The 25,483-nt window shown below is 38.4% G+C and overlaps 1 protein-coding gene across 4 annotated transcripts in view; it reads right to left on the bottom strand.

The window, feature by feature from the left end:
* The window catches only part of gabra3 (gamma-aminobutyric acid type A receptor subunit alpha3), a 315,734-nt gene that overhangs the window by 187,854 nt on the left and 102,397 nt on the right, over positions 1 to 25,483 (bottom strand). For 2 of the 4 annotated variants that reach the window (XM_073935538.1, XM_073935540.1), the window contains exons 3-4: positions 12,642 to 12,763; positions 1,508 to 1,578 (exon numbers count right to left, since the gene is read on the bottom strand). In XM_073935538.1, the coding sequence (XP_073791639.1) occupies positions 1,508 to 1,578; positions 12,642 to 12,763 (193 nt within the window). The remainder of the gene's footprint in view (positions 1 to 1,507; positions 1,579 to 12,641; positions 12,764 to 25,483) is intronic. The other 2 variants (XM_073935539.1, XM_073935541.1) reach the window with 1 other exon arrangement.

Raw genomic sequence — 25,483 nt, 5'->3', positions numbered from 1 at the left:
GTAGCGCTCCTTTGAAATGAATGCGGGACCAAGGTACAGTGGAGGACTGTGGCCATCCAAAGCCAGAGATAAACACATATACACATATATCTATGATCGGGAGTTTTCCTGGATGTTAGTATGCATTTTTTTTTCTAATTACGAAAATTATAATTTTACATCACTTTTCTACATTGATGGATCAGTGATCGCACGGGCATTCCTGACAAAAAGCTTGTGTTTGTGTGTACAGAAATGTACTATTCACCCTCCTTGTTAAATTTGATCCTGAAACACAGCTCCTCTCCTGCTTTCACTCCTCATACTGACGGAGGGAGCGATTCGTTTTGTGAATGAATCCCCCGAACGACACTTTCACTAACGTTAGCCAACAATAATACAAGTTTCTGGCAGTGCAGCATCTCGCTGTCATATTTCTTTTGCATTGTTTGCTGATTTTTTTTCAACAAAACTAGCATAAGCCGAGTGTTTAGTGCGAGTTGGAGCTGCTTTGCTGTATGGTGAATGCAGTGACTGTTATCATCAATAACGTTACCTGATTAGCACAAAAGTTCAGAACATACAAAAACAGAAAAAACGTAATATTACCTATGAAATGTTCTGCCTATGTGCTTTGTTTTCTTTGTTTGCTCGTTACTACACCCGTAGACAGCGCTAAAGTCCCGCATCTTCACGTAATAACACTGTCTTGACTAGTGCGGTTGAATGGCATTTGTCCTGGGAGCACTGTACCAATGTGGCGGCGCTATTGACGCATGCTCAGGGTCCCTATGCGATATCTAGTGTATATATCTATGAATAAGTATTAATAGGTCATATCCATGCCATTATACAACTTTGTGTCCATGTAAACCATATAAACCTGTCAGTTGATTCAAATGTTATCAGTCGATTGAATGGGCGCTATCAGTGGTTCTCAGCTGATATATATATATATATAGACCAGTAGGGGTCTTCTACGCCTACTAGTAGGCTCAGAAGGCAGTTATCATTCATCCACATGGTTAATCAGCTATAGATCACATATGGCTGTGGCCGGAAGTAATAATTATTTATATTATTTATTAAATTACCCAATAACTGTGTTTTATTAACGGCTACCCCAACCCTAAACCCAGCCATCACCGTAATGTAAAAACAGATCTGGATCTGGAGCCTTTCTATTAGCTTAGCTGATTAACCACAATAATTATTTAGATTATTAATTAAATTTCCTATTAATTGTATTTTATTAACATCAACCCACACTCCAACCCTAAACCCAGCCGTCACAGTAATGTAAAAACAGATCTGGATCTGGAGTCTTCTCTGTTTGTTTAGCTGATTAGCCATGTGGATGGATGATAACAGCCGATAACCACTGATAACGCCCATTCAACTGAGTGATGACATTCGAAGTTGGTGAACCTGTACACACACAAATCCATTTACCATGTGTGGAAAGACACAAGTAAATATGAAAATTGGGACCACTTTTAAAATAAAGCAATAGTAAGAATACACATACCATATCGGTGTCTGATACTGGTCCGAAGCTTGTCACGTAGATGTTTGTCCTCACCTCAGTCACACTTTCTGCTTGGACAAAAACAGAATGGGTATAAGAACAAAAATAAGTATTATATAAGAGACATATTAAATAAACACAGAGGGCTCTATTTTGACGGTCCATGCGCAAAGCGCAAAACGCAGGGCGCAAACGCTTTCAGGGCGTGTCAGGACGCGTTTTTGCTAATTTAAGGACGGGAAATCTGCTTTGCGCCGTGGCGCATGGTCTAAAAGGGTTGAGTTTATTTTATTAATGAGTTATAGGTGTGTTTTGAGAATAAACCAATCAGAGTCTCATCTCCCATTCCCTTTAAGACCCAGCTGCGTCACGCCAAGAGTGCATTTGCTATTAACATGACGTAAAGTAAGTCTAAGTGGAAAAAAATGAGCATTTCACAAGCAAACAGTTAACAGTTTATTAACAGAAAACTGTTAAACAGAGCATCTACTGCGTGAGAATGAGAGATAATGGATCACTTTCACATTCACTCTTGGATAGGGAAACCTTTACGCACAGACATCAATTAGTCTATAAATAAATACTTTTGTTTGTTAAGCGCAAATATTCATTTCAAAACTATTTCTAAATTCAGTTCTAATTTCCAGCAAACGAATAAATGAACAATAATAACAAAATGTGCTCAAAAACCTGAGTTATATCCTAAAACACATGCTGCGCCCCATATGGTCTAAAACTTGACAGGTGGACAAATCTAAGCTTGTTTTTAATAAAACAAATATAAATATGGATATAATAAATAATACTGCTAATAATAATAACATTATACAAAATCAAATTGTTATGAATGAACTGAAAAAGCCTCCAGAGATGAAGAAGACATAAAAGCAGTGATTTTTCATATTTATGTAGGCTAGAAAATAATATGTTTTGTAATATTTTAATCCTTTATATTTATATCCTATATCTATTCTTATTATATCCTATATATCCTTAATATTTACATTTTTTCATATGTAAAGATATTTGCCTATTGCTCTCTTGTGTGTATTAAGCAGTGTGTAAGCGAGGTGCAACTCTGCGCTGGAGTTTAGACCGGGTTAGTTTTGGTCTAATGAAAAATCTATTATAGTTTCTCAAAATAGCATGGCGCCAGCGGTCCGCCTCAGAACGCGTCCTTTTTAGACCAGAACGTCTATGGCTGCACAAATGAGCGCTAATGCATTTGCTATTTAAACAGCGTAGCGCAACACCTCAAAACCACTCTTGTGCCAAGCTGAAACTACCAAAAGACTATTGCGCCACGCCTTGCGCCACATTGCACCGGGTGTATGATAGGGCCCAGAGAACATGAATTCATAGACATGTAAAGGCAACAATTCAGCACACTTTCTGTGTTGTGTCATTGAACCCACAAAAATGTCACAGTCGTGTCTCCGGGAATACTAACATCTGTTTGGTGCTCATAATTTAAATTAATAAAAAGTTAAATGTAAAGTTGGTAAATCCAAAATTATGCAATGCAGTTTTTTGATATTTTAATTGAAAATATTTGATATTTTTGAATCCTTGGTGTTACTAGCATAAAATTTGGTACATTTTGGTGTATTTGTTTGCAGTTTGGATGAATGAATTTGCGAATCCACATGTAGAATGTTTGCGATCCACACACGCCTTTCTCCTTGAACAAAGAAAACCGGGTGGCTGCACCCCCTGGTTTGGGCCTCAGGTTTGGATTACTGTCATTGGGGTTTGTATGCTAGATTGGTGGCAGCTTTATAGCTGGAGCAGATTGGCGTTTCCTCAACTGCATGCAAGCAGATCTCGTTGTGTTAGCAAGCAATGATCTCATGCCAGACCCGGAGGTTTGCTCTGGAGTGTTTTTCAGTCTGCTCTGAGGAGTTGGAGGTTGGGATGTTTTCACACAGAGTGAGAAAGAAACACACACAGTCCTGAACTCTGTTGACTTGGGGACTTAACTGGTGTGTTAGCATACAAGGTAGGCAAATTAAGTTTATTTTACACAGAGGAATCATAAAAAGTGTATTGTGTTAAACAAGTCAACATTTGAAGTGGATCAAAACCATTCATCAAAGTTGTCCAAACACTATTCAACAACACCCACAAACTTGAGTGCTTTCTGTCAGCTTGAAGTTGCTAAGGTCTTATAACCAACCTAAGTTAGTGTTCTGGGTAGCCGTGGTCTAGTAGTTAGGGAGTTGGAATTGTGATTGAAAGGTTGCAGGTTTGAGTCCTTGTAGAATAACCAACACTCTTACCAGTCTTAAATACCAGTCTGATGAACCCTGAGGAAAGCATGGATCCCCCAACTACCGCAACAATGACTGCACACTGCTCCAGGTGTGTTCAAATTGTGTAAGTGCTGTGTACTGTGCACGAATTTTGAGCATGGGTAACCCTACTTGACCATATGTCAGGACTTTCAAACTAGCCCAATTATACTAGCTTAAAACTAGCTCAAAGGGCGAATCAAACTAGCCAACAACTAGTCCAAATGTCCAATCAAACTAGCCCAAAGTTAGCTCAAATGGCCAATTAGACTAGACCAAAACTAGCCCAAGTGGCTAATCAAACAAGCCTAATGGCCAATCAACCTATCCCAAGACTAGGCAATTAAAAAAGTTCAATTGGCTAGCTAATCTAACTAGCAATCAAGCTAGCTCAAATGGACAATACAACTAGCCCAAAACTAGTCCACATGCCCCACCAAACTAGCCCAAAATGGTTGATCAGACTAGTTCAAAACTAGTTTAAACGGCCAATCAAACCAGCCTAATCTTCAATCAGATTAGCCCCAAACTAGCCCAAATGGCCAATCAAACAAGCCTAATGGACAACCAAACTAGCCCAAAACTAGCCCAAATGGCTGATCAATCAAGTCTAATGGCCAATCAACCTATCCCAAGCCTAGGCAATCAAAATAGTTCAATTGGCTAGCTAATCTAACTAGCACAAATGTCAAAACTTGTCCAATCAAACTAGCTCAACTGGACAATACAACTAGCCCAAAACTAGCTTAAATGGCCAATCAAACTAGCCTAATCTCCAATCAGATTAGCCCCAAACTAGCCCAAATGGCCAATCAAACAAGCCTAATGGACAACCAAACTAGCCCAAAACTAGCCCAAATGGCTGATCAATCAAGTCTAATGGCCAATCAACCTATCCCAAGCCTAGGCAATCAAAATAGTTCAATTGGCTAGCTAATCTAACTAGCACAAATGTCAAAACTTGTCCAATCAAACTAGCTCAACTGGACAATACAACTAGCCCAAAACTAGCTTAAATGGCCAATCAAACTAGCCTAATCTCCAATCAGATTAGCCCCAAACTAGCCCAAATGGCCAATCAAACAAGCCTAATGGCCAATCAAACTAGTCTAAATGTCCAATCAAACTAGGCCTAAACTAGCCTACTTGGCCAATCAAATCTTTCCAAATGGACAATCAAACTAGTCCATGGCATTTTTCCATCCGTAACAAGCTACTCTGCTCAATAAGACAAACGAGGGCAATTGATTAACTCCTGTGGATGCTAAAGGCACCACAGACCTTGCCTTCCATACCTAAAACAGCTGTTCTTTCCTCTATTATGTTGGGTGACAATCAGGTACGGTTTCAGTTGTGTTTCCAAATGAGCCAAAACATGAAGTTTAGAGGAAGTTCTCGAAGCAGTCAAAGATCTGATGGTGTTCCCCCTTGGCAGAGAACGTATCTTTAGCTTGATGGAATTAAACTTGTCACGTTCTCTGTGAGTTTCCAGTAGATTCTTCATCCATTTTTCTGCACAACATCACTACTGAAGTATGGCGTCCACCCACTCCTTGTAGTTCACTAGGGGCAAAAGAGGTTGTTTTGGGCTGTTTGGTCCTACTACAAAGACCAGGCGCTGTCTTTTCAATCAGTCCCCCAGTCAAGAAGGTTGTTGGTTTCCTGCCAGTAGGTCATTTCATGGCGTCAAAACAGTTAAAATCAGCCCTACCACTGAGATGTTGAGGGGTTTCAGGGCAAGCCCCCTTAGCGGGTGTCATACCACAACATTGTGTGCTCATTTCTTTCTAGTAGCCCTGAAAAGGCTGTCTTGCTAGACCTGCCATGTTTCATGTTTTAGAAGGCAGCATTTCTCCTATGGATATCCATCCTGTCCATGATCAACACCACTGCTGAAGTGTGGGAAGCCCTGTTTTTAGAAATTGAAGTACAGTCTCTTCAGTCAAATGGACATTAAAAAAGTTACCCTTCGTTCATTAGCTTTTGTTGGTTAGTCATTTTGCCAACACAAGCTCATTCTGAAAATGTAGCCCTACGGAAGTTTCTGGAGATTGCGAATTATGTAATAAGAAGTACGTTTGGCTGCATTTCATCTGTTAAAATGAACGCTATGGGGTACCATGATGCCATTCCTTTTCGCAATTACCATCTGCACAGCTTTCCCACTGTTTGTCCAGTTAGCTAGCCGTTTACGTCAGCGGACTCGAGACGCAGAGAGGGGCTGACTATGATGCCGGGATTTGAGTTCGGCAAAGAACGGTTTCAGAGAGACAAAAACAGAAGCCAAAAAAAATGAAATAAACAAAAAAATAACAGGTTGAAAATGTGGTAAAAATCAGACGAGGGCTTTAATAATTTTAGATTACTTTTTAAAACATGTCGTTCGGGTTTAGGGAAGGAGGAGGGTGGGTTAGTCGATCAGTCAGTCAGTCATTCGTTCAGTCAGTCGGTCAGTCGACAGCAGTCTCTAGTGGATTTACACGAGTAGAAGAAGCATGAATGGCACTTGTGAGAGAAACTTGAGATCTCAAAAAGCATGCAGAGTGGCATTTGGTGGATTCACGAAATCAAAACTTCTGGAATGTATTTCGTGATCAGCAGAAATGTGTATAGTGGTGTGTTTTCAGAATGAGCCTGGGTTGCATTTTGCACAATGGTGTATTGGGGCAGCTCATGATGCAATGAGTTCCCATTAAAAGGACTGTCTCAGATACATGTACACTGATTTTTTTTATTTATTTAGCGGTAGAATTGAGGATGCAATTACAAAGATGTCTTTCTATGTCACTGGTGACTCTCATTCGCTCATTTTACCTTAGTGTGTCCCTGTAGAATTGCTTTAATTAAACACAACACTGTCAGGCTGGAGGTGTTTCCAATGGTGTCAGGATATCTGTCCTCACCCACATAAGTTACATACTCAATAGAAACAATTTGGAATGCTAAGAGGTTGTGCTACAGATGATCACAAAATATATCGCTGTAACCCTCATAGTGTTTTTTCTCATGTTTGTATGTTTTATTACTACCTTTTTTTTTTTGCATACTTCCATCTTTTCTGAAATCAATGACTTTTCAAGTACCAGAGAGTCAACCAATTCCGCTACACCACTGTTTTCAGCATACTTTGTTTCCTTAGCCTGCATTCTAGCTGTTTGTGCATGCATATGCAATTATAAAGCACATGTAAGAATGAAAAGGGAATCAATTTTCCCAATGGAAAAGGCTTGCTTAATATGTTGGGTTTGTAGTTCTGCCATTATGTTTGATTATTAGCTACATCATCAAATTCCAAGATAGTGCCTGCTTTGAAAGAACACTTGGATGAATGATTGTGTTGTTGAGGAGTTTAATGTAAAGACTTTCAGCAACAGCGCCACAGTAAGCAGTAGGTGTTTCAGGGTGAAGGTGAAAAGAGGTTATGTACATGTGTTCCAGTAGGCACATACTACTATTACTCATAATAATATCAATTATAAAATTGTAATAAAGCAGATATGGTCACTAAAAAAAGTATAGTGAGCTGTTGGCATTTAACCGCCTCATGTCAGCTAAAGTAAGTCATCATGTTCCAGTTATCAACTTTGATCTGATGAGTGCTGTAATACACATCAGCATCTATGTAAAGAAGGGTGGAAATGGGCAGATTTGATAGAGCTAGAGAGAGGTGACTGGAGAGCAGCCAAAACGCTGGAGACAGCAGGACTCCGGCAGCAGAGGCGATGGAAAGCGTCCAGCTCCACCACACATCGCTCTCGGTGCGCCAATGTGACTTCGCTCATTAATCAAAAAAAAATAAACATACAACTTGATTTGTGACTGCCCACCGCTGGGCGCACAATTTAGGCTCTGTACTTTCAGAGGTCACTGGGGATTCTCTCTGTGAGACCTCTGTGGAGAAGAGAAAACGCGCACAGAGGGAGACGGTCTGATGGGCTTCTGTGCAACATTTCTGTAGATGTCATTAGGACACTAATGTATACTCATACACTACAGTAGTTAATGTGCTAGACTACATCAATGCTCAGGAGCCAGCATTTAATGTCAATGCTCTAAACCCAACATGATAAGGGGAACCAATCAGCTTCATGATGACTAAAGACAGCAATCTGTGGGTGCACCGCAGGGTTGTCAGGTTTTCACAACAAAACCAACACTAAGGCCAGTCAAAATTAGCCCAAATGTCCAATCATATCAGCCCAAATGGCCAATCAAACTAGCCCAAAATTAGCCCATATGTCCAATCAAACTAGCCCAAAATTAGTGCAAATGTCCAATCAAATTGGCACAAATTGCCAATCAGACTAGACCAAAGAGCCTATCAAACAAGCCTAAATGGCCAGTTAATCTATGCCAAAACTAGCTTAAATGACCAATCAAACAAGCCCAAATGGACACTCAAACTAGCTCAAATTTACTCCGTCCCAGAAGCCCAAATGGCTTATCAAATTAGCACAAATGAACTATCAAACTAGCCCAAACGGCCAATCAAACTTGCACAAATGGACAAACTAGCCCAAATTAACAATTAAACTAGCCCAAATGGTTTATCAAATTAGTGCAAATAGATAATCAAACTAGCCCAAAATGACAATGAAACTAACCCAAGTGTCCAATCAAACTACACCAACTGGACAATCAAACTAGCCCAAAACTAGCCTGAATGTCCAGTCAAACTAGCCCAAAACTAGCCCAAATGGTCAATCAAACTATCCTAATCTTCAAATCCAACTAGCCCTTGTGGTCATTTAAACTAGCTTAATACTAGCCCACATAACCATTTAAACTAGCCCAAATGGCAAATCAAACTAGCCCAAAACTAGCCCAAATGACCAATCCAACCTACCCCAAAACTAACCCACGTTCAGTCAAACTAGCCCAAAACTAGCACAAATAGGCAGTAAAACTAGCCCAATTATCCAATCCAACTAGCCCAAAGGTCCAGTCAAACTAGCCCAAAACTAGCCCAAATAGGCAATCAAACTAGCCCAATTATCCAATCCAACTAGCCCAAATGTCCAGTCAAACTATCCCACAACTAGCCCAAAAGGCAGTCAAACTAGCCCAATTTTTAATACAACTAGCCCAAATAGCCAATTAAACTATCCCAAAACTAGCCCACATGACCATTTAAACTTGCACAAATGGACATTTAAACTAGCCCAAATGGGCAATCAAACTAGCCCAAAACTAACATAAATGTCCAGTCAAACTAGCCCAAAACTAGCCCAAGTGGGCAATTAAAAAAGCCCAATTGTCCTATCAACCTAGCCCAAATGTCTAATCAAACAAATGCATATGGCCAATTTTTTGAAAATCCCTCAATCCCTCTCAAGTTTTTCTAATCACTATTTTGGATGCTGAAATTTGCTTTTTTTTTTTTACTTGTCAAAGAGAGTTTGGATTCAAGGATTCACCAAAACACTCGCAAATATATAAAAATAAAAATAAACAGCAAACAACACTGTGTTAATCTTCTTATTGGTTATTTTGAAACATGCTGTGCACTGCACCTATCCATTGCTAGCCCCTAGGTGGAAAATAATTGCCCACACACACACACACACACACACACACACACACACACACACACACACACACAAACACACACACACACACACACACAGTCAATACACAGGGAACTATGAGATTCAAAATGAAATCTATTACACACAGGGCCAGTTTTTATTTGGTGAACAGTACTATATATGGGATACAGATTCAGCAAATATGATTTCCTTAGATGTGGCTTAAGTCTGGTTTCACGCTAATGTCAAAGGAACCCCCACAGTATGCAGGTACATGGTTCAGCCCGGACAGACCCAGATCATATTCACAAATTGGCATGGTACACAAAACATATTGGGCCCATTTAAATTGCACAGGAAGCTGTGTTTTACAGAATAGAAATGGCCAGTCAGACACTGTGGCTGTTTTTAGTCTGATGTTGAGAGCTGTGATCTAAACCAAATGCAGTTGGCTGTTTTTTATTTTATTTCATTTTTTAAAGGAGGGGGGACTTCTCTACATCCCACTCTGTCTTCATGTTTCAGTTGAAAGTATGTCAAACATCAAATAAAAATGCACATTTCAAAGCACTTCTGGGGGACTATAAGATTGACAGCATAGCTGGCAGGGTGTCTCTCATGTGACTGTCATGTGCCATCCAGTTTAAAATGTAATGGGGGTGAAGGAAAAATCCAAAATAAGCATTTCAAATATTCCTAATCAAATTGTAATCCACCGTCTTTCTTCTCTAGAATACTGTACGTACACTTTTTTCTAGTTATTATTTAGCTACAATCCTGGAGGGTCCTGGTAAACTGTTACCATAGAAACAAAAACAGCTGCACACAGATTCTGTCATCTCTCCTTCCCTACTCTTTTTATCATCCTAGCACAGCTTTTAATCATTGGTGGAATATAAATTTGGTAGATTAACATAATTAAACGCAACCATATAAATACAATTAATACAACATGTCAAAACTTGAAAGGTGCTGTGTGTAGGTTTTTGACAAATCCAAAGCATAAAAATACCATAATATGAATGCAGATATTTAGGAAACATGCTAAGTAAACATTTGTTAACGTAAAAAACAACGCTCAAGTCAATTATTCTCTTTTAAAAATGTGTGCTACGTGTTGGAATGTCTTTGTTTTGGTCTCTATAACCAGCCGCACAACCAGTTTACCCAATTACACCTCATTGTATTTGGAAAAAAAAAAAAAAACAGAATATTTAGGTTCAGTCTTGAAGGCTGTCTCGATCTGTGTCGACACAACCAAAAATGAAACCTCTAGTTCAGTATCAGCCTCCAAAATGATATGCATATTCAGTTACAAAGATCCACATGAGGTGGTTTTTAATTAGCAAATATTATAAACATTACAAACATAAACATTAGAGAGTGGTTTAAAATGTAAGGCTCAATCGTCAGGCATGCTGGCTCCTGTTTGTGAGCCCAATCTGTGGGTGCACCGCAGGGTTGTTAGGTGTTTACAACAAAACCAACACAATAGGTAATCAAAACTAGCTCAAACAGCTAATCACGCTAGCCTAAAACTAGCTGAAATGTCCAATCAAACTAGACAAAATAGTCATTCAAACTTAACTTGCCTCAAACTAGCCCGAGTGTTCAATCAAACTTTTCCGAATGCCCAGTCAAACTAGCCCAAATCTAGCCCAGTTGTCCAATCAAACTAGCCCAAATGACTAATCATAGTAGCCCAAATAACTAAGCCCAAATGGCAAATCAAATCAAATTCCAAATGGCCAATTAAATTAGCCCAAATTACTAATAAAATTAGCCCAAACAACCAACCAGGTTAGCCCAAAACAAGCTCAAATTTCCAATCAAGCTAGCCTCAAACTAGCCCAAATGTTCAATCAAAACATCCCAAATATTCAGTCAAACTAGCCCAAATCTAGCCCAAATGTCCAGTCAAACTAGCCCGAACGGCCGATCAAACTAACCCAAAACTATCCCAAATGGTCAATCAAAACTAGCCTAAATTGCTAATCAAATTATCTCAAATGGCCAATCAAGTTAGCTTAAAACTAGCCCAAATGTCTAATAAAACCAGCCAAAATGGTCAATCAAACTTGCCTCAAACTTGCCCAAATGTTTAATTAAACTATCCTAAATATCAGTCAAACTAGCCCAAATCTGTCCCAAAACTAGCCAAAATGTCCAGTCAAACTAGCCCAAAACTAGCTTAAATTGCCAATTAAACTAGCCCAAATGGCCAGTCAAACTAGTACAAATAGGAATTCAGGTGAGCCCAAAAACTAGCCCAAATGGGCCATTATATTAGCCCGAATTGCTAACTAAACTAACCCAAATGGCCAATCAAACTAGCCCAAATGGCAAAATCAAACTAACCAAAATGGCCAATCAAACTAGCCCAAAACTAGCCCAAATTGCTAATTAAACTAGTCCAAATGGCCAATCAAACTAGCCCAAATGGCTATTTAAACTAGTCCAAATGGCAAATCAAACTATCCCAAAACTAGCCCAAATGGCTAATTAAACTAGCCCAAATGGCTAATCAAATTAGCGTAAATTACTAATCAAATTAGCCCAAATGACCTATGACACCAGTCCAAAAAAGCCCAAATATCCGTTAAACTAGCCCAAATGGGCAATCAATCTAGCTCAAAACTAACCCAAATGGCCAAAATTTCTAGCCCAAATGGTCAAACAAACTAGCCCAAATGGGAAATCAAACTAGCCCAAAACTGTCCCAAATGACTAATTAAACTAGACCAAATGGCCAAGCAAACTGGCCTAAATGGGAAATCAAAGCGGGCCGAAACTATCCCAAATGCCCACCTAAACTAGCCCAAATGGCTAATCGATCTGGCAACCTTTATGTATGTGTGCTGGTTGGGAAAAAAATAAATAAATACATTATTAAGAATTCGGACATCAATACCTATTTCAACCACTAGGTTAACCCTACACACTGCACCTTTAACCCACAAACATTAAAATAAAAGACACTTGCAGCAAGTGGTCAAACATAGCCTAGTACCAAGGGAAAAACACAGACTTTGCAAGCCTGACGCACCATCACAGCAGCGGTCATGACTTCTTATTTATTTTCACCCCAGATCTATAACATATGAAGCATAAGGTTTTGTAAGTGATCTCCGGAGAGTGCTGCTCTGCGATTTCAGACAGATTTTGCTATTGATAAACATTACAGTGGCGAGAAAAGATGAGTAATTTCACTGCTCCAAAAGCACAATCTGTTATGGTTCTCAGAGGTGTGAGACGTGTTCGAGAAGTGTCGATATGAAAGCATGAGGACACAGAGGAAGGCAGTGTAAATCATACCTCCAAGCCCGGGACGCAATCTGTTGTCGTAACCGTCCAGCAAGCGATCTAAGATCCGGGTGAAGATGGTGATGTTGTCTTTGCTGTCATCGGGAATGGGTTCTCTGTGACCGGTTACAGCCCTGTGACGGAAGAAAACACAGCATTGTGTGTTAATACTTCATTTTAGCTGTAATCACTAATTTAAGTTTGTCTATTTAAAACTCAGTCACACTGAATCTTTAGTGCATGTATGTGTGATCCTGATTTAAGTAATAATCTTGTTTTAAGTTTAAATGCTTTGGTTCATTTTAACACAGAATATATAATCTTGATTCTTCAATTAAAGAGATACTTCACCCCAAACAAAAATGACATGTCTGCCATCATTTACTCAACCTTCATTTGTTACAAACCTATTTTGTTTTTTGTTTTTTTTTTGTTTTGTTTTTCTGCTGAACACAACTAAAGTTATTTGGAGGAATATTAAAAACCTGTAACTTAAACTACCATAACTACTACAATGGCCAATCAAATTAGTCCAAAACTAGCACAAATGACCAATCAAACTAGCCCAAATTGGGTGATCAAACTAACCCAAATGGCCAATTAATCATTCCCTAAGGGCCAATCAAAATAGCCCAAATGGCCAATAAAACCAACTCAAAGCTAGCCCAACTGTACAAATTAAACTAGACCAAAACTAGCACAAATGTCCAATCAAACTAGCCAAAATGGTCACTCAAACTTGCCTCAAACTATCTCAAATATCCAGTCAAACTAGCCCAAATCTAGCCTAAATGGGCAATCAAACTAGCTCAATTGTATAATCAAAATAGCCCAAAAGTGGCATAAATGTCAATCAAACTGGCCTAAATGAGCAATCAAACAAACCCAAAACTAACCCAAATGGCCAATTAAACTAGCCCAAATGGCCAATAAACTAACCCAAAACTTGCCCAACGGTCCAATAAACTAGCCCCAAATGGCCAAGCAAACTAGCCCAAGTGTTCAAACTATCCCAAATATCCAGTCAAACTAGCCCAGCTGTCCAATCAGAATATCCCACACTAGCATAAATGTCCAATCAAACTAGCCTATATGGGCAATCAAACAAACCCAAAAGTAACCCAAATGGACAATTAAACTACCCCAACTATTCCAATCAAACTAGACCAAAACAAGCATAAATGTCCAATCAAAGTAGCCAAAATGGTCAAACTTACCTCAAACTAGCCCAAATGTTCAATCAAACTATCTCATATATTCAGTCAAACTAGCCCATTTTCCAATTAAAATAGCCCAAAACTAGCATAAATGTCAATCAAACTAGCCTAAGAGGGCTATAAAACAAACCCAAAACTAATCAAAATGGCCAATTAAGCAAGCCCCAATGGCCAATCCAACTACCCCAAATGGCCAAACTAACCCAAATGGGCAAAAAATAAATAAATAAATAAACTGGCCCCATAGGCAATCAAATTAAAACAAAATTAACCCAAAGGGAAAAAAAACTAACCCAAATGGCCAATCAAACTAACCCAAAACTAGCCCAACTGACCAATCAACTAGCCCCAAATGGCCAATCAAACTAACCCAAATGACCAATCAAATTAGCCCAAAACTAGATCGCCGGTCAAATTAGCACAAATGACCAATCAAACCAGCCCAAACTAGCTCAACTATCCAATCAAATTAGCCCAAAACTACAATAAATGTCCAATCAAACTAGCCTATTATGGGTATTTAATTTCTTACATCTTCTGTCTTTCGTACAATTTTTTTTTAATCATTTATTTATTGGATTAATTCAGAGAGCAGTGTTTTATTTTAACATTTAATTTCTTGCCAGTATTTTTTACACGAAGGCCTTTCTGAAAGGCATGCACATACTATGATATAATATTGAAGTCATATTGTCTACCGTTACAGCAGGTTGTCATCAGACTGTGGGCAGTTTCATGCATGTGTGCAAGAAGGAAAATGAGCTGAAGTGAGAAAACTGCGTAAAACAACAACAACAACAACAACAAAAAAGCAGACAGAGCAGAGGAGAGAACTAATGTAAGTCCAAGTGGATTAGTGAAACCTGTCACACAATTGAATACGGCTTTTGCAGAAATCCCAGCTCTGGGATTTGGCAGCATTATATCCCCAAAAGTTGCAAATAGGGTCTTGAATATGCAGCCAACCCCCTGTTTCTTTAATTACCTGAAATATGCAGCATAATTATGCGTTTCTGGAGCTGTGATTCCCTGATGAACAATGCGGTGGCATGATGGAGAGCATGATGGACAGAAAGCTGATGAGATAATGAGTGCTCTCCTCAATCAAGGTCTGCGCTGGAAAACACCTTCCACCAATTACATGCTGACCTTTAAAGAGTTTTCAACAACTCGCAAAACTACAGCCGTGTCATAAAAATGATCTTGCATAAAACTATAAATGCACAACACATAATCTGCTGCTTATTCATACAAGTTATTTAAAACGAAATTAAATATCACACATATCAAACCTTAAACAACATATGCATATGGTATGGTTTGTTTAACTATCAAAAAAAAAAAAAAAAAAAAGATTTTGCTGCTTATTTAAACTGCTTATTTAAAATAGCTAATCAAACCCAAAACTTGCCCAACTCTCCAATCAAAATAGTCCAAAATTAGCATAAATGTTCAATCAAACTAGCCCAAATAGCCAACTAAATGAGTTCAAACGGGAAAAAAATATTCCAAATGGCCAATCAAACCAGCCCAAAACTAGCCGAATTGTGCAATCAAACCAGCCCAAAACTAGCCGAATTGTGCAATCAAACCAGCCCAAAACTAGCCGAATTGTGCAATCAAACCAGCCCAAAACTAGCCGAATTGTGCAATCAAACCAGCCCAAAACTAGCCGAATTGGGCAATCAAACTAGCCCAAAACTAACCGCATAGTCCAATCAAAATAGTTCAAAGCTAGCATAACTAGCATTTGGGGTACTACCAAACTATCCTAAATGGCCAATCAAACTACCCTAAATGACCAAACTAACCTAAAACTAGCCAAAATGATTAATCAAGCTAGCCCAAATGACCAATCAAGCTGAATTGTCCGATCAAAATAACCCAAAACTAGCAATTAAACTAACCCGAAACTAACCCAAATGGCAATCAAGGCTGCCCAAATGGCCAATCAAAGTACCCCAAAACTATCCCGAATGGCCAATCACACTATACAAAATCTAGCCCAAACGTACAAACTAACAAAAAAAGTAGCCAAAATTACCAATCAAGCTAGCCTAAGTGACCAATCAATCTAACCCAAAGGGCGAAACTAACCCAAAACTAGCCAAAATTAACAATCAAGCTAGCCGAAATGACAAATCAAACTATACCAAATGGCCAATCAAACTAACCCAACTTTCTAATCCAATTATTCACAAATGGCAAGATAATCCAGCCCAAAACTAGCCCAACAGTCCAATTAAAATAGCCCAAAATGGGCATAAAAGTTTAATCAAACTAGCCCAAATTGACAACCAAACTAACCCGTAACTAACCCAAATGATCAATTAAACTAGCCCAAATGGCAAATCAAACTAGCCCAAATGGCCAACCAAACTAGCCCAAATGGCAAATCAAACTAGCCCAAATGGCCAACCAAACTAGCCCAAATGGCCAATCAAACTAGTCTAAATGGGCAACCAAACAAACCCAAATGATCACTTAAACTAGCCCAAATGGTCAATCAAAGTAACCCAAATGGCCAATCAAACTAACCCAAAACTATCCCAGCTGTCCAATCAAAATAGCCCAAAATTAGCAAAAACGTCCAAACAAACTATCCCAAATGGGCAAGTAAATTAACCCAAAACTACCCTAATGGCCAATTAAACTAACTTTTTGACAAAACAATCTGAATTGAAATTGTTACCTGTAATTACCGACAATTGTAATTTAATAATACTCCCAAATTCCAGATGTTCAACATTGAAGTTAAGAAATTCAAATTCTAAACTATATTAAACGCCATGCAATATTTAGTGTTTTATTTTATTTTTATAACTGTCAATAATTAAAATTTACACAATTCAAATTCAGATTGTTTTGGCATATTTTAAACTCCATAGTGTGACGGGTTCGAGATCCCGGTCCAATCAATCTATTAAACTGTATGGGGAGACTCAACAAATGGTATCAATCAACTTTTACAAAGAGCGATGTAATACTTTAGAAAACCACAATTACAATATATATATATATAATATAAATAATATATATAAAATTCACTTTAATGTGTAATATGACTAAAAAGTGGTCATTAACGAGAATTTTCTCAATTCAATTGAGAAGCGGCTTGGACAAATGATTGAATGAATGAAATTACAATTGTCAAAAATTCAAATGAACACAATTAAAATTCAGATTTTTGTCACATTTTAAGCTTCATACAAACGCAGAATTGGTGGCTTTTGTTTGCTTTTGAATGTGCTTTTGAGCTAAATGGAGTCTGCGTGTAAATTTCCTCATCTCCGAGGAGGTTAAAGAGGGTGGAATGAATGAATGATTTTCCTCTTTGCACCTTCGAGAAACACTCACAAGAGCCCATTAAAGAGATCATCACGCTGAAACATGAGCACGATCCGTTTTAGTGTTGCAGAAAATAACAGAAGCAAAAAAACAACAACAACAAGGCTTTCTGTAGTTGCCGAGTGTGTTTAAGAGAGTGTTTGCGCGCTGTATTTCTCCATCAGGGCACTCTGCTGTGTTTTGCACTGAATCATCTCAAGAGGCTGTCGACTTTATTGTGGAGCTGAAAATGCAGCAGCTCGGAGCGGTAAACATGGCGGAAAAACTGCTTTCAGACACAGTGACGGCAGAGAGTCCTCTGACCCTCCATCATCTGCTCTGAGCCGCTGAAACACCTGTCGCACATTTGGCTGCGGGAGGACCAGGTCACTGATTGATGAACAGTTCTGTTTTTTTTGGGTTTCTGTGCAAGAATGTGAGGATTTATGTGAAATTAAACTTTCATTTTTTTACATTTAAAATGCAAATCCAACAAAGTGAGTCTCTCACATTCAATATATCTACAATAGAGAAGTAAAGATTATTTCTAAACTAATTTCGAGATGATCACGTGTTTATGATTGCTTGCAGTCGGTCCCGCATTATCTAATTTATGATTGACCAATTAGACAATTCCTAAGCCACAATAAATACCCTAATTTCCATATCTTCATCCCCCCCTCCCCCCTACTCCTCCTCCTTTCCTAGATGGGTGGCACGGTGGGCCAGTGCTTAGCACTGTTGCTTCACAGCAAGAACGTCACTGGTTCTAGTCAATCAAACTATCCGATAGCCAATCAATCTAGCCTAAATGACCGATCAAATTACCCCAAACAGCCAATAAAACTAAACCAAACCTAGCCCAAATGACCAATCAAATTAACCCAAATGGACAACCAAATAAGCCAAAACTATTCCAAATGGCCAATTAAACTATTCCAAATGGCCAATCGAGGCTGGCCAAATGGCCAATCAAACTAGCCCAAAACTATCCAAAATGGCCAATTTAACTATCCCAAATGGCCAAACTAACCCAAAACTAGCCAAAATTACCAATTAAGCTAGCCCAAATGATCAATCAAACTAACCCAAATGGCCAAACTAACCCAAAACTAGCCAAAATTACCAATCAAGCTAGCCCAAATGACCAATCAAACTAACCCAAATGGCCAAACTAACCCAAAACTAGCCAAAATTACCAATCAAGCTAGCCCAAATGACTAATCAAACTATCCCAAATGGCCAAACTAACCCAAAACTAGCCAAAATTACCAATTAAGCTAGCCCAAATGACAAATCAAACTAACCCAAATGGCCAAACTAACCCAAAACTAGCCAAAATTACCAGTCAAGCCAGCCCAAATGATCAATCAAACTAACCCAAATGGCCAAACTAACCTAAAACTAGCCAAAATTACCAATCAAGCTAGCCCAAATGACTAATCAAACTAACCCAAATGGCCAAACTAACCCTAAACTAGCCAAAATTACCAGTCAAGCCAGCCCAAATGACCAATCAAACTAACCCAAATGGCCCAACTAACCCAAAACTAGCCAAAATTACCAATCAATCTAGCCCAAATGACCAATCAAACTAACCCTAACGGCCAAAATAACCCAAAACTAGCCAAAATTACCAATCAACCCAGCCCAAATGGCCAATCAAACTACCACAAAACTAGCCCAACTGTACTCTCCAGTTGGTCACAAATGGCAAGGTTATCCAGCCTAAAACTAGCCCAACTGTCCAATAAAAATAGCCTAAAACTAGCATAAAAGTTTAATCAAACTAGCCCAAATGGCCAATCCCAAAACTAACCTAACTAGCCCAATAATTTATGATTGACCAATCAGACGATTCCTAAGCCACAATAAAGACCATATTGTATTGTTCTATATCACAGACAATTTCATTTTGAGGAATCCCCCCTTCCACCCCTACTCCTCCTCCTTTCCTAGATAGGTGGTCTTACAGCAGGAACGTCACTGGTTCTAGCCCTTACCAAGCCAGCCAATGTTTCTGTGCAGTTTACACGTTCTCTCCATGCTCACACGAGTTTGCCCCAGGTTCCTCGGTTTCCTCCCACGTCCAAAAACATGCAACTGAAGTTAATTGACTAATCCAAATCGGCACCATAGTCATGCTCCTAGTAAGTTATCTCTTAAGAGCGATCACTGTCTGTTCATTAGCTACTACAGCAGGGGAGTTCTCGAGATCTACCTGAGCTCAAACTCTCCTCTCACCTTGCAAACGGGAGGGAGCCCCAGGCTCGAGGATCTTATGAGCTCAGGGCTCTCTCCCAGGACAGCTTTATAATCAATCATCAGCCAAGTGTGAAAACTTGAAAAGACAAAATTTTACTTTACAAGTTGTATTGACCTGTAACTGGCGAAAAGAGTGTCTTGGTTTTGTTTAGATGGGTTCACACGGTTTCATTTACACGAGTAAATAAATGATGGGCTAAAAAGTGGATTTTTGTGGCTGCAGATTCTGTGTGGGCCTACTGATGTGGCTTTCTCTGTATCTCCCCTACAGCTCAGTGTACTATATGTCATGTGGCCGGTGAGGGATAAAGCAGGCCTGTCGGTGCTGTGACATTCTCAAAGCTGATCATCTCCCATGTGTGTTGTAGATAAGAAGGTCCTGATGATTTATTTGTGTCCAGAAAGCCGTCACGATTGATACTAGCCCTCCTAGAAAATGTATGACCCTTTTCTTTTTTTTCTACTGTTTTATTTTTTCTGGACTCCATTTGAACAGTTATATGCACAATATTTACTATTTTTGTATCAAATTACCCCCCGAAAACACTAGAAATGTGTTATATACTTAGCTGACTTGTGTTCTTACATTATCCCAAACGCTATGCAAACAACCAAATCCAGACTTTAACTAGTTTTCGTAGTGTGTGTGTTTACGCTAATGACATGTCACACACTGGATATCTTGTTTGGTTTTATAGAAAACAGGGAAACAATAGTGATTCTTCTAATTTTATTTGTAAGAGTCTGCACAGAGCAGCATTATAACTGAAGTCTAAAATGTATTTAGTCTGATAAAACAGCGCTGCTTCTTCTCCAGTTGATCATAATAAAAGCTCTGCTGCTTTCCACTGCAGCTCTCATTCATTAATTTTCTTTTCGGCTTAGTCCCTTTATTAGTCTGGGGTTGCCACATCGGAATGAACCACCAACTAATCCAGCAAGTTTTTACAAAGTGGAGGCCCTTCCAGCCGCATCCCATCTTTGGGAAACATCCACACACATTCATTCACACTCATACACTGTGGATAATTCAGCCTACTCAATTCACCTGTACCGCATGTGTTTGGACTGGGGAAACTAAACCACCCGGAGGAAACCCATGCGAACGCAGGGAGAACATGCAAACTCCACACAGAAACGCCAACTGACCAAGCTGAGGCTCGAACCAGCGACCTTCTTGGTGTGAGGAGACAGCACTCCCTACTGCGCGACTGCGTCACCACTGCGTCTCTCAATTCAATTTATCTTTCAAATCCCGGACGAGCCCCCGATTATGTTATGGTCCCTAATTCAAATACGACTCGTGAACCAAAGACAACGTAATATAAATAAGCAACAGCCAAAGTGCTCCAGCTAAATTATTTATTAACATGACCAGCAAAACTATCCAAAATGACAAGAGATGGGGAGCCCAACAACATAATAAACAACAACCAAAGAAACCTAAAGCAGGTTGGAACGCCCCACTCCAAACAAATATCAAAAGGAAAGCAGGAGAACACGACAATAAAGCCGTCAGAAACTGTGGTGGCGTGGAGGAATGAGGAATTGTGAGAAGTCCGCTTCCGTCTGGTTTTGTTTTTGACTGGTTTGTCCTGAAGAATCTGTGAGTCGTCAGTAAAACGCTGCAGAAGTGACTCAGAGGCTGAAAACACTATGAGAATCACATACACAGTAGTGCTGCTCAATATATCACATCTGCAGTAGTCACGTCGTATAAACACCCCTTCAAGTAAAGTAAAAACTGCAGTTTTGATGACATTCCAGAGCACTGTTTGTATATGAACCCCACGTCCTATCCTGTCTCTGAATATCGTCTCGTTGATATTAATAAGCGGTGGACGCTGCTGCCTCTTTGACGGAAACACGGCTGCTGTGTTCAGCCATTCAAAGCATAAGTGAAGAAACAATGGAAACTGTCTAAGAGCGTTCAGTCTGTTGTCTGTGCGCAGAAAAGATAAAATATACAGGCGTCTAAGAGAAACCAATCAGATGAACAATAACAGCATGATTGACTGAGCTGACGGGGTGAACACTGTGGCTTTTCTTCGAGTGACGTTTCTGCACAATGCCTTTTTATTCAGCTGAAGTCAACGTTATTTGCCTCCTGTGGACTTTTTTTAAACAATATACCCCAATTGATGTTTTAGGAAATATTCTACAGTATTTCCTATACTATTTTTCCTTCTGGAGATAGTCTCAGGTTTATTTCGGCTAGAATAAAAGCCGTTTTGTTTATTTTTTGAAGCATTTTAAAGCCAATATTATTAACCCCCTTTAAAGCAATGTTTATTTTCAATTGTTTACAGAACAAACCATCATTATACAATGACTTGCCTAATTAATCTAACTATAATCTAATTAATATTTACAGTTACATTTAGCAGATGCTTTTGTCTAAAGCGACTTACAATTGAGGAGGCATTCAGCGATTCAACAAGAGGCAATACACATAACAGGTGATAGTTATGTAAAGGAACTTGCTAAAGAGAATTTAGTGATAGAGTAAGTGTTCTAATGTCAAACCAGGCTTATTATGGATATGTACACCTGTATACATTTCTGGAGAGCACAAAATACATCCCAGGAGGTACATTTTTTAGCATTTTTTGGGTTCGTGAATCCTCCAGAGGCCGCTGTGTATGATTTTTCAGATCTCAAATTTTATTACGAGTGAAATCCAAAAGAGGCCGCTTTCGACTAACTGACCGAACGACCCAACCGATAGTGTTTTCAAAAAGCAAACAAGAAAAAGAAAGAAAAAGAAAAAGAGGGCCGCCTGATTTTTACCATGTTTTCAGATCTTACCACGTTTTTTATCTTTTGTTTTACCTGCAATTTGGAACCGTTCTTCAGCGAACTCGAACCCCATCGTCATAGTCAACTTATCTCTGCATCTCGAGTCTGCTGATGTATACGGCGAGCCACTGGGCAAACTGGTTATAGCAGAAAAGCCATCTAAATTGAGGTAAGCGGTCAGCAGAAAGAAACATAAGCTGTCAGTGGCATCATACCTCCCCATAGCATTCGTTTTAAAGATGAACTGCAGCCAAACATACCTTTGGCCAGGGGCGTAGTGGACATTTTAAAAGTGGGGGGACAGTTGTATGAGATCCAAATGTTTAAATTCTTAATCACCTGTTTCTAAATGGACTGTCTCTAAAAGTGAGAGACGCGTCCCTGCCTTTGGCTACATAATTCCAGTTCTCTAGAAATGTAAACGGGGTACATATTCACACAGAGCCTGTGTTGGCTAGAGTTGTTGTTGTTCTGTTTTTTTTTTTTTTTTTAGGGAGAGCATGTGTTTCTATGGGTGATTTGTTAAGCCCACTCACTTTTGAGAGGCACATTTATACTGTAAAAATTCAGGGTTCCACACAATTCATTCATGATGTCCTAATTCAAATGGATTAATTCCCAATGAAATCATAAGAATTGTGTTGATTCAGCTAATTTTAAATAAATAGTTTGAACAAGTAAAAAAAGAAAATTAATTAAAAATTATATATATATATATATAGCATAATTGTAAAGTATTAATGTATTAATTCTTAGGTGAAAGTGTATTGCATTTAAAGTCTACCTACACTAAAAAAAATGTATATATATATATATATATATATATATATATATATATATATATATATATATATATATATATATATATATATATATATATATATATATATACATATATATATATAGATATTTTTTTTTTTTGAGTGTAGGTAGACTATGCAAAACACTTTCACCCATGAATTAATACATCAATACCTTACGATTACGCTGTAAAATTAAATAAAAAAATAAATATTTGTAACTTATTAAACTAAGTTAATCATGTTCTAACTTAATTTTATAAGCAGTTTGTTTTGTCCTCTTATTCGCTCATTGCCCCTTGGGGTTTAACACTTGAGGAATTTACATGACAATGAAGAAACAATAGTGTTCAAGGCTCATGGTATGTCCATTTCCGTATATTGATCTTGTATTATTCTACTATACCTTGATATACCCAGATTTTCTTTATAGGGCACCTTTAAATGTCACTTTAAGCTGAATACTAGTATTTAAAAAAATATATCTAATAAAATATTACGCACTGTCATCATGGCAAAGATAAAAGGAATCAGAAATTTGCCGTTATTAACACTATTATGTTTAGAAATGTGTTGGAAAAATCTTATTTCTGTTAAAGTAATATACAGGAGGGGCTAATAATTCAGAAAGGCTAATAATTCTGACTTCAACTGTATATTGAGTCCAACCGCATAAACGATCAGATGTTGTTCTTGTGAAGAAAGGCCTTGGAGTAAACTCAAAGCACAGGTTTATTAGTGCGATTCATGAGTCTACCATCCTCCACGTTTGTTTCCCAGCCTCTCCTGTGGGTTTACGTAAGCCAGCGAAGGCAAATCTTTAGAGGTAATTTACAGCCCATTAAAACCAGCAGAAGAGTGAGTGCAGGGTAAAGGAGAAAGTGAAGTATGAAGCGATTGCCAGGGGGGAAAAGACAGGTGGTGAAAGATGATACCAGGTTTCTTGGCCCACGCATCTCTACAATACAGTCTGAAGAGAAAATACAAACTTTGAGGAGTTTTTCTTCAAAAGCTTCCCAGGGCTTTCATTATCGACCTCAAACAAACACTTTACACTGTACACGGTTCCAGCTGCGCTTTCCAGGTAGAGGATTGAAAATCACATCCTGTTTATCATCTACAGTCAGAATTATTAGCCCCCTGTATATTTTTACCCGATTTCTCTTTAACACAGAGATTTGTTCAACACATTTCTAAACATAATAGTTTTAATAACTAATTTTTTATAACTGATTTCTTTGCCATGACGACAGTAAATAATAATTGACTAGATATTCTTCAAGACACTAGTATTCTAAATTAGATTTAATATTAGAGAGTTTTTTTTAAATAAATATATAAATAAATATTTTATTAATTTAAAATAAATAAATCAATCGGAAAAAAAACTATTTAGTATAAATTTTATTAATACTTTCCCACATTATAATTCAGTCTTTGTATACTTCTTTACTTCCCCTTTTGTTCTATTAATTCTCCTTTTCTGTCTCTCTCTCTCTCAGTGTTATTTATCCATTTTATTATTATTATTATAATTTATCATAATTTTTATCTTTTTCTTCTTATTATTATTATTTGTTATTAGTATTATACATATATTATTATTATTATTATTATTATTATTATTATTATTATACCAGTTTTTTATTATATGGTTCGAACCTCGGCTCAGTTGGCGTTTCTGTGTGGAGTTTGCATGTTCTCCCTGCCTTCGTGTGTGTTTCCTGTGTGTTCAGAGATGCTCTTCTGCAGACCTCAGTTGTAACGAGTGCTTATTTGAGTTACTGTTGCCTTTCTATCAGCTGGAACCAGTCTGGCCATTCTCCTCTGACGCCATGCATCAACAAGGCAATTGAACTGCCGCTCACTGGATATTTCCTCCTTTTCTGACCATTCCCTCTAAACCCTAGATATGCTTTTATTCTAGCTGAAATAAAACAAATAAGACTTTTTTCAGAAGAAAAAAATATTATAGGAAATACTGTGAAAAATTCCCGGCTCTGTTAAACATCATTTAGGAAATATTTGAAAAAGAATAACTTTATCTTCAACTGTTTGTTTTTAATCAGTATATATGCTTTGGCTTCTTGCCATTGGCCAAAAGAGAGAATGATTCTGTCAAGAAAAGAGAGAGTGATCAATCAGTATTTGTGCTTGATCTGAGGTGTAGTGATCAGATAAAGTGTACAGGGAACATGTATCATCTGTGTGTGTGCATCCAGACGTGACACACACACACGTGTCCCCATCTGTGGCTCTGTGAGGTGTGTGAGTGGATGTGAATCTGTGTCTGTCAGACGGAGGATCACAGCAGCTGCTTCATCACTCTTCATTACCAACACATCAGCCCTGAAAATCAAAAGTGGACTTTTCCTGCACCCCATCCAAAAGCTCTCCTGACATATCCTCTGCATCGGCATCCCAGAAGCTCTCGATGTGTCTCTCT

Source organism: Danio rerio, chromosome 21 (assembly GCF_049306965.1).
Source record: "Danio rerio strain Tuebingen ecotype United States chromosome 21, GRCz12tu, whole genome shotgun sequence".
NCBI lineage: Eukaryota > Metazoa > Chordata > Actinopteri > Cypriniformes > Danionidae > Danio > Danio rerio.
Note: the sequence above shows the minus strand (reverse complement) of the source record. Positions and strands in the feature narration are given on the sequence as shown.